Source organism: Pholis gunnellus (assembly GCF_910591455.1).
Source record: "Pholis gunnellus genome assembly, chromosome: 14".
In the NCBI taxonomy this organism is placed as follows: Eukaryota; Metazoa; Chordata; class Actinopteri; order Perciformes; family Pholidae; genus Pholis; species Pholis gunnellus.
In genome coordinates this window covers 9,414,441-9,424,544 of record NC_136541.1, presented here as the reverse complement: position 1 = coordinate 9,424,544, position 10,104 = coordinate 9,414,441, and the positions used below count along the sequence as shown (strand labels likewise).

Here is a 10,104-nt window from a genome sequence, read left to right as displayed (position 1 = left end):
AAAGTTTGGTGACAAGGACTGTGTTGTCTCACAGAAAGGTGTCTGATCTTAAAGTATGTTTTTTTCTTTCTCTAAATATTTTCTTAAAATGATGTGTAAAAAAGTGCACGAGTGGAATAGTGAATGTTTGTTCTCCCTGCTGCGCGTCTCCTGCTCTAATCTTAGCCTAGTGTTGCCCGAGTCAGGAAACGCATAATTTCCTGGGGAAACACAGTTGTTGTTATACCATTCTGTTCCACAGGTGTTCCACTGCTCAATGACCGTCTCATGCAAGTGGAGGGGAAAGGGAACATTTACCGATGCCAATCTCTCACCGCCACACACAAGTGCTCTTTGTAATGCCAGTGCGTTTTCAAAAGGGCAGCAGGGTGCCCTATCACTGATTCTGTTCCCAATTGGCATGCAACAGCAGTTTGCACTGACTAATGTACCGGATGCACAATGAGACCTTGTTTGTCTTTTCTTTTTCTTTTTTGTGATATTGAATCACGACCTCATTTCGCAATTGCAGCTGTGGATTTGGAGCAGATGGTGCCAACAAAGATCAGAGGCCTAATGTGTTTCATGTGTCAGGATGACCACGAGTCTTCTTAGTGCAACCGCAGCATTTGGCAAAGTCCACATGATTCAGAATAGCAAATGGTTTCACTAAATTTAGATGCTTTTCAACACATTGTTTGACAGATTCTCTTGTACACATGCTTGTATTACAGCAAACTTGTGGTTAAGGTCAGAGCGAGACCACAGCCTAAACATTCTACATTAAATCCAGATCATTCTGGGCCAAGAAACCTACATAGACTATACATTTGCGGCGAGAGAGCCAAGTGATTTATAGATTCGCCTTCAAACTACATTTCCCACCATACCGCTGGGCTGCCGCGCAAGCGCAGATAGGTTTATTTAGTATACAGACAACCGGAAGCTCCACTCCGAAATTGACCGAACGGGATAGTTCTTGGTAAAGTTTTTTTTGTGTTTTGTGTTTTGCGTGTTCAATGACAGTACAGCGTCTACAAAATAGACTTAATTACATGTAGCTATCTGTTTATATCATGTTGGGTTTATCTGGACGAAACAACGGCTTTAATCGTGACGGTTAGGCTAATCAGCTAGCTTAGCAGGTTGGCAGCTAGCGGAACTACCGTTAGCATATGGGCCCCTCCATTCTGAAGAGAGCTGCTACTTTATCACTGTTTCTTTTAATGTAAACGTGCTTTAATTAATTACTGGAGAAACTGGGAGGAGTATTTTAATATCAAGTTGTTATGTGACTAGTAGTGTGTTTGATTAACCTTTCTCTGGAGAACAAGACAGGGCAAGAAAGTAGTATAATCTGCCCTCAGCGAAGGAAGATTAAGACAGACAGGCAGGCTGTATTTATAGTTTTATTTATGGACAGTGTTAGTGTACGTATTGCTGTTGTGTTCAATAATTAACACATTTGTCTTCGTGGTAGTGCAGCATATTTTCTTGGGTGCAACATACAAAACACTTGACATACATTTAAGTTGTTTCTAGTATCAACATTTAATAGGAGACCTTCAGCCTGCTGTCAGTGTTAGAAACCTTACAGTGATTCGTTGGGTACTTTAATGCTCCTAAACACACAGCACCCTTGTTGTTATTACGTAATTAGTCTACTTCCTAACACGCGTACAAGTGTTCCCTTTAGTCCTTTAATCTAAAATAAACTGTGCAGACAGCCATACTGTCATACTGTTTCAAATAACTCTATACACATTCAGCTGAACATTTATAACTGTGTTTCTGATAAAGCACCGTTTATATACATGATGAAGTGGACGTGGAATTTTTAGTTAGCTGTGGATGTCAGAATTGGCTAGATTAGAAGTAGGACATGCAAGAGGTGATTGTCCATGTAGCAGAGCCCCATCTGGTGGATGGACACTACTGTTACAGTTGTTCTGTTTGTACATTCATTACAATATTCAGGAAAGGGAAGAGATACATCTAGTTTTATTGTGATTCTAACTTTATGAGTACAACATGCTTTAGTTTGGTTGACAGATTAATAGATCTGTTACAGATTTTGAATATTTGTCTAAATGGAAAAATACTTATTTGACATACGCTATCACCGCTTGTCTGAGGAAGTAATAATTCATATGTGTGTTTAAACTGTGTTCTGCTCTTGGCCTAACATGGTTTCTAACTTTGCGTTGAAAATGTCCCTTTTAGCAGAACTATGAATTTTGATTTTGATTTTTTTGGTGCACATACTGCTGAGACAATGATTTATTGAATTTGATAAACTCATTTTGATTGAGATCTCCTTTGCAGGAATGTCCATCTGAGCACAGCAGGAATGGAGAGAAAACATACATTGCAAAAAAAGTTCAGTCATACATATGATTGTAGCATATACAATATTTAAGCTGCATCAAAAGCAAACGCAGACATCTCTAAATAGGTTAAAAGTATTAAATGGAATGAGACACAAATCCTTTAGTAATTCCTAACATTGATTGTAAAGCAGCTTTTAGGATAGCAGCAGGAATAATTAAAGAATCTGTCTGCAGACTTTACACAACTTGAGATAATCTGTGAAGTTGAATGCAGGGTTGTACTGTTTTCATCGTGTATTTCTTCCCCCTGCAGGTGTGATGGAGAGGTGATGTGTCAGTCGGAGGAGTGATAAGGCCAGAGCTGAGTCATGACCGAGTGCTTCCTGCCCCCCAGCAGCAGCCCTGCAGAGCAGCGTCGGGCTGAACACCCAGGGGGCGTGGCCCGCACCCCCAGCTCTGAGGAGATCAGTCCCACCAAGTTCCCCGGATTGTACCGCACCGGCGAGCCATCGCCGCCTCATGACGGCCATCACCACGAGACGCCCGATGCCTACGTCTCAGACGACGACAAAGAGCACGGCAAGAAGAAGAACAAGTTCAAGAAGAAGGAGAAAAGGAGTAAGAAACTACCCTCTTGTGATTTTTTTTGACTTTAGAAATGGTTTGAAAGAGCTCAGGGACATTTTGAGGATCTTTGAGCCATTTTCCAGATGTTGTCAAAGCTACGAGAAATGGCTGAAAGCTCTGGAAATGTATCATTAAGTTCTATAAATCTTTGTCAGACTAATCCTAATATTTCTGCTACATGTTTAGCAGTACACTATTCATAATAATGAGAATACTTTAAGGTGTTGAATTGTGTTATAGGCAATGTTGTAAATGGCAACAATTTACTGGTAAATCCCATAGAAATATATATTATATATATATTTGTATTCTTGGCAAAGTGCTCACCACTAAATTAAAATTTCTGCTCCATTTTCACATTGTAATATCCTGTATTAACAACTTAATTATGATGTAATATCTCTTATGATATTGCATTTTTGGCTTTTTTGATGAGTACTAATTGAGTATTTGGGCAGCATCTTAAGGAAGTGTTTTTGCTAAGAAGCTTTATCAAAGCCAACGCATGAGCTAAATCTGTTCAGTGTTCATTGATCTGTTTTGTAAAATGTGTTTTAGTAGTTTATTGTGCTACGCAGGACAACTGTGTGTTCTGGGATATTTTGACAATAAGAAACAAATATCACCTTCCTACCACGTACATACAGGTCATGAACTTCAGGTCACGTACCTTCAGCTGTAGAGCACTTGAGGACTGAATACCATCGTAATGATGCTGAAGATCAGCCCAGCATTAGCTGTTGACTTGAGAGAGAGCGTCCCACTTTTCCATCCTGTTGGCTGGTGCTGCCTGTAGCAGTGAGAAATGTTCCTTTACTGAGAATGTTTTTCACTGAGTGGTTTTCTGGCTCATTGTCCTCTTGGTATCAGGATTTTTCCATGTCTGTGTTCAGCCTCCACACCACCAGGGTAGGGCAGGAAGAGATGGACGGTTCAGAGCACACCCAGATAGCCCAGTGAAGGTGTGTCCCAGGCAGCGCTTGTTCTCTGGAAAACCCAGCTCAGAGATAATTAGAGGAGACAAAGAGGCCCCTAACTGTCTTTGGCACTGTGGTGTAGCCGTTTGCTCCGAGGAGAAACACTTAAACTGAGCCTGTTCTAGAGAGGAGCGGCGTAAGGTGCTGTGGGAGCGATGCTAAATCTGTGGCTGACCTCTTTTCTGAGCCCCCATTCTCCCCCTCCTTTGCTATCTTCTCTCTCTCTCACACATCTCTCTTCCTGTTTCTGTTTCACTGCTATCACGGTTCTGTCATAGGAGGAGGATAAGAAAACGGGGGGGTGTTTCTCCCCTCAGTTCTCATCTCTTTCGTTACTTTCACAGCGGAAGGCTACGCCGCCTTCCAGGAGGACAGTTCAGCGGACGAAGCGGAGAGCCCGTCCAAGATGAAGCGCTCCAAGGGAATCCATGTGTTCAAGAAGCCCAGCTTCTCCAAGAAGAAGGAGAAGGACTTCAAGGTGAAGGAGAAGGAGAAGGGCCCCAAGGAGGACAAGGCCAAGGATAAAAAATCCAAGGACCTGACGGCTGCAGACGTGGTTAAACAATGGAAGGAGAAGAAGAAGAAGAAGAAACCCGCGACTGAGGCCGAGCCGGTCCCGGTGGAGATCCCCACCTTCAGGCCCATCTTTGGAGCACCTCTGACTGAAGCTGTCAAGAGGACAGCTCTGTACGACGGTATCCAGCTGCCAGCTGTCTTCAGAGAATGCATGGACTACATTGAAAGTTATGGCATGAAGTGTGAAGGCATCTACCGGGTCTCAGGTACAGAAACTTTGAGCTGTTTTCCATCATCTTGAGGAAAAGATATAACTAGCATGTGAATGTATCTCAATATTTTTGATACTCACATCATCTGCTTTCCCTATCAGGTATGAAGTCCAAAGTGGATGAATTGAAGGCGGCTTATGACCGCGAGGAGTGCCCCTGCCTGGAGGAGTATGACCCCCACACGGTGGCCAGCCTCCTGAAGCAGTACCTACGCGAGCTGCCCGAGAACGTGTTGGGCCGAGATCTGGCCCAGCGCTTCGAGGACGCCTGCGGTCGGCAGGTGGAGGCCGAGAAGATGGCCGAGTTCCAGAGGCTGCTGGCCGAGGTGTCGCCGGAGAGCCGGCTTCTTCTCTCCTGGCTCGTCACGCACATGGACCACGTCATCGCCAGGGAGGCGGACACCAAGATGAATATTCAGAATATCTCCATCGTCCTCAACCCGACCATACAGGTGAGAGAGAGGAATGTTTAAATGTGGCAGAGAGCAGTAATTCAGCAGGCAAACTAGATAAATGTCTTGTACCTCAAAGATAAGAAACCTCCCCTCAGCAACACACCAACCACGTTTTTATTGGGTCAGTCAGTTTTGTGTAAAACTCTGGCCTAGTTTAGTGAATCTAATTTACTCCCATAGGGGACGTCTCTTTGGCTGTTCCACTTATTCTGAACCAACAGCAGCAGGAGCCGCAACCGCTTTAAATGAACACTCCAGAGTCAGTTTAACTAGGCAAAGTAAATATGCAGGAGTTTGTGTTGTGGAGAAGGTGGCACAGAGACAATTGGGTTTCGTAGTACAGTCTAACACACATGATAAGAGACTATAAGACTACATGCAGTCTGTGTTTTGCTTTGTGTTCACTGGTTTGTTTGTTTGTTTACCTTGCGTTCAGATTGGGAACCGTGTTCTTTACATGTTCTTCACACACGTGAGGGATCTGTTTGGAGACGTAGTCCTGAAGCCGGTGGTGCGGCCGCTCCGCTGGTCCAACATGGCCACCATGCCGGCGCTGCCTGAGACCCAAGAGAGCGTCAAAGAGGAGATCCGACGACAGGTGGGTTCAGTCCTGCTGAAGCCAATCCTTGATTAAATATATAAATATCTTTTAGAGAGATATAACACTCTCATGTCCGTCTGGTTGGTACGAAACTGGAGTCCGAGACAAAAATGGGAAACAGTCCAGCACATAACTGTCCGTAAAACCGCAACTTGATGTTTTTACACTGTGGTGTTTGTATGGCTTAAACAAACCAGGACCCGATACAATAACACATTAATGAATAAGGTTTAGAGGTCTTTACCTTTGGACAGAGCCTGACTAGCTGTTTCCAGTGTTTGTGCTAAGCTAACTGTCTCATAGCTGGAGTACATATTGATCAGACAGATATGAGAGGGCCCTCAAATTTTATTCCTTTAAATAACAGTATGTTTATAATAGTTTAGGTCATTCATCAAACAAAAAAGGCAAGAATGGCAGATTTTTTTAATTGATTTTTGTGTTAAAGTATTTAATAAACAAGCTATTTGAAGATATCACTTTGAGCTTATTATGACCATTTTATTTAACTTTTTTCAGACATTTTATTGACAAAATCAGTGGATAGTGAAAGTAATCAATAGTTGCCTCCCTAATCCATTTCTTGCTTAAGGACTTGGAAGTAAGACACTGGAAATGACCTAATTAGGTATTATAGATTATTTACGATAAATTGATCATTATCAATCATTCAAAATTGTACTTTGTCAACGACTGCTGTAATTAAAACATGTTTGACTGTTGCCCTCATTTTAATTAGTTTGAGTAGTTTGCGTGTATAAAGTGTGGTTGTGTTTTAGGAGTTCCTGCTGAACTGCCTGCACAGGGACCTGCAGGCCGGGGTGAAGGACTTATCTAAAGAGGAGCGTCTCTGGGAGGTTCAGAGGATCTTGACTGCTCTGAAACGCAAACTGAGGGAGGCCAAACGCCAGGTGAGTTGTGCACATGTATGTTTGTTTGTTTTTAAATGAGCGAACAAACAATCAAACCAACTTATTGCAAGCTCTTCAACTACAGCACTAATGTACATAAACATGGTGGTTATGATGAACATATACAGTCGAGTAAAACAATGCCACAAACTACGGCCTCAAAAATGACCACATGTGCTTTTATTTCGTCATCTTTCCTCCTTTGTCCTTTCAGGAGTGTGAAAGTAAGATAGCCCAGGAGATTGCAAGCCTCTCAAAGGAAGATGTTTCAAAAGAGGAAATGACCGAGAATGAAGAGGAAGTCATCAACCTCCTTTTAGCTCAGGTGAGTCCATCAAACACACAACAATACAAGTTAATAAAGAATGTGTTCGCACCAACAAACGGCCACAAGATATATGTCTGAAAATCTAAAGTTGTGTTCAAATCCGCCATGATGGAATAATCTTGTGTCTCACTAATCAGGAAAATGAGATCCTAACGGAGCAGGAGGAGCTGATCTCTCTAGAGCAGGTGCTCCGGAGACAGATTGCCACCGAGAAGGAAGAAATCGAGAGACTGCGAGCGGAGATCGCAGACATCCAGAGGTGAGATAAGACTGAAACCAGTTCAGGTGCTAAACATGTTGTAATATGATGCATTACCTGTCGGTACATGCGCTAAAGGTCTCGACTGTAACCCAACGTTGTGCTCCTCAGCCGTCAGCAGGGTCGCAGTGAGACGGAGGAATATTCATCAGACAGTGAAAGTGAGAGTGAAGATGAGGAAGAGCTGCAGATGATTCTGGAAGACCTGCAGAAGCAAAACGAGGAACTGGAGGTGAGCAAAATATTCATCACATACTGGCTGTTATAGTATTTACCCGAAAGGAAAAGTAAAGCAAAAGTTGAGTACGGTGGTCTGAGGTCTTCAGGTGTGGTTTCTTTCTTTGAGGTTTCTCAAACAACGTCTGTGTGTTTTTATTGCCGCGTAGAACAAAAACACTCATCTGAACCAGGCCATTCACGAGGAGCAGGAAGCCATCTTGGAGCTCCGTGTCCAGCTCCGCCTCCTGCAGAGCCACAAACTGCAGCAGGAGCTGACCGTCCCGCCGCCGCCACCACCGCCGCCGGCGGCCGAGCAGGCCCCGCCTCTGCAGCCGAGCCCGGAGCCCCACACCGAGGAGCAAACCAAACGCTCTGCTGACGCCGATTCCGCTGCTTCGTCCAATGGCAAGGCCACTAAGGATCCTTCAAAGCCCTCACCGAACAAAGACAGGAGGGACACCAACATGTGAGATGTTCGGGTGGCTCTGTGCCCGCTCTACGTCTCCACCGCCGGTCAGTTGTCCTTCAGTGTCTCTCGAGATCCACTGGAAACTTCACTTTGCTGGATCCACGGGTTCATTTAGTAATCGTGTGCACCAGGTGACAGCTGGCGGCCATTCTTCCATGCAACACAAACAATAGAAATAGAGTAGCTGCTGTAGCGGACAACTGGCTACCACTGTGAGAGACGAGGGGGGTCGTGTTATCAAATCCACAGCCTGTATGAAGGAAGGAGAAATGAAGGGATTCATGAAGCAAGTAAGGGGAAGGAATAGAGTAAAAGTCAGGCACCTTCCTAGTATATGACAAAGTTTTATTTTTTGCTGGTAAGGTTCAAAACAGATGAACATAGACCATAAATAGTCTCAGTCCCTGTTTCTCACTATGTCCCTCACCCAGATGCTGATTGGACGCGTTAGGATAGAGACCACTGTGCCATAACCGGAGATGTTTCCCCAGAGAACCACTAATACGAAAGCTTACGATTGGTCTATCTATATATTATATATTTAAGTGGTATTCTGAAGAATACGGATGACTATTCAAGAAATGCGTTGATTTTTAAGTTCCAGCTTTTTTAGTAATATATAAATATATATGTATAAATATATTGTAGGTGCTTTTTTTTTCTTTTTCTTTGAACAGCAGATGCACATAAACACAGTGGCGTTGTACCGCGCTAACTGACCAGTAGATGAACACATGAACAGCAAAAACCAACACGCATTCAAAGGTATATTCATCACATGTAGACACACAGCTGGAGGCTGCTACAGTCACTCTTTGCTCTGCAGTGCAATCGTCGTCTCTCTTTCTCTCTCTGCCTCTCTTGCACAAACAAGGAAAATGTGGGAAATGATATTTCTCCAGTTTTTATGATGGATTCACATCTTGTAGTGATGATTACTGTCGCCAAAATATGTGTGCGGAGACACGCAGGAGGCCTATTTAGTTTTGTTGTGTGTGTGTGTTTTTTTTAAGGGTTAGGTTCTTGATATGTGGAGTTATTGTTCATGGCATCAGTTGGAAGTGAGTAAAAAAAAATAAAAAGCCCTCAAGATTAAAAGTCAATCATTCCATTTCACAGCTGATCCATGACAAAGTACTGTCATTGTTCAGTGATATTTAAAGCAAAGGCATGGCCTGCACTTACTTACCGATTGTGTACATTGTAAAATTGCAAATACTGTATTCTCAGCTTTTATGTTTCGTCATATGTTCCTTTTTTATTATTATTATTATTATTATTATTAATGACCTGTATGTAGTACGCTAGTGGGACTGCCCCTGCTTTGGTCGCGGGATAATCAAAGCAATCTCACCTGGACTCATGATTCAACGTGTTCATAATCCTGTGACTGAAACAGATAAACGCTAGATTGGGCTCAGAAGCTTCTCATGAGGTTATTTTCATATTGTTTCAAGCTTTTGTAGCTTATTGTTGCAGTCAGAATAATGCTGTGAAGAATAAAGTGTCGATCCGAATAATTTATTTGCATCTTTGTCTCTTTCTTAAGCTGCTTTTTTTTACTCAACTATGTCAGTTTAGTCCAGATTTAGTGCTTCCTATTTTCTGTTACAATTTCTCTGAAAACCTTCCCCTCTCCCCACATAATGACTTTGTAGATAAATCATTTGCATCCAGTTTGAGGAAGTGAATCATTTAATTCGTGAGTTTATAGTTATACTCAAGGCCTGGGTATAAAAGAGAGAGTTCACCCACCCGACTGTTTTGTCATTGCTTTAACTGGTCTCCGACTTGGAAAGTAGCATCTTCAAGTAGCTAAAAAAAAGCTAGAAAAAGACCGGAAACAAGCAAAAATGGTTTCAAAATAAAAGTGGAACTTTAATTTTCTGACTGTCTTGGGATGAACTTAGTTTTTAGTTTTTTGTATTTAATTTCTCCATTGTGAAACGACTGGAAAATAACGTATTAATGGGTGAGTCAATTCAAATCTAGTTTCAATGCTTCCTTAAACACAATTTAGATAGTGTCTCTGTTAATTAACATTGATATTTGAACTAATAAAGTCCCCCTCCACTCGAACTTACTTAGAATTATGTATATCCAGAGTAACTGTGATTTAAAGTCTCCAGTGCACATACACTATTAAACGATTTACGTCCCCA

General features: G+C 42.5%; 1 protein-coding gene across 1 annotated transcript; it reads left to right on the top strand.

Moving 5' to 3' along the window:
- The first annotated feature begins 912 nt into the window (after positions 1–912).
- ralbp1 (ralA binding protein 1) lies at positions 913–9,458 on the top strand. Its single transcript, XM_079173729.1, has 10 exons — positions 913–961; positions 2,623–2,927; positions 4,258–4,695; positions 4,803–5,152; positions 5,592–5,753; positions 6,536–6,667; positions 6,882–6,992; positions 7,133–7,254; positions 7,366–7,486; positions 7,641–9,458. The coding sequence occupies exons 2-10, from the start codon at positions 2,678–2,680 to the stop codon at positions 7,941–7,943; spliced, it is 1,989 nt and encodes a 662-aa protein (XP_079029855.1). The 5' UTR covers positions 913–961; positions 2,623–2,677; the 3' UTR covers positions 7,944–9,458.
- Positions 9,459–10,104: the final 646 nt, after the last annotated feature.

Bases quoted from the DNA above. Each gene is read 5' to 3' on its own strand.
- ralbp1 (XM_079173729.1), top strand. From the start codon at position 2,678: ATGACCGAGTGCTTCCTGCCCCCCAGCAGCAGCCCTGCAGAGCAGCGT. The intron at 4,696-4,802 runs GTACAGAAACTT...TTTCCCTATCAG, and splicing joins AGGCATCTACCGGGTCTCAG to GTATGAAGTCCAAAGTGGAT. The intron at 7,487-7,640 runs GTGAGCAAAATA...ATTGCCGCGTAG, and splicing joins AGCAAAACGAGGAACTGGAG to AACAAAAACACTCATCTGAA.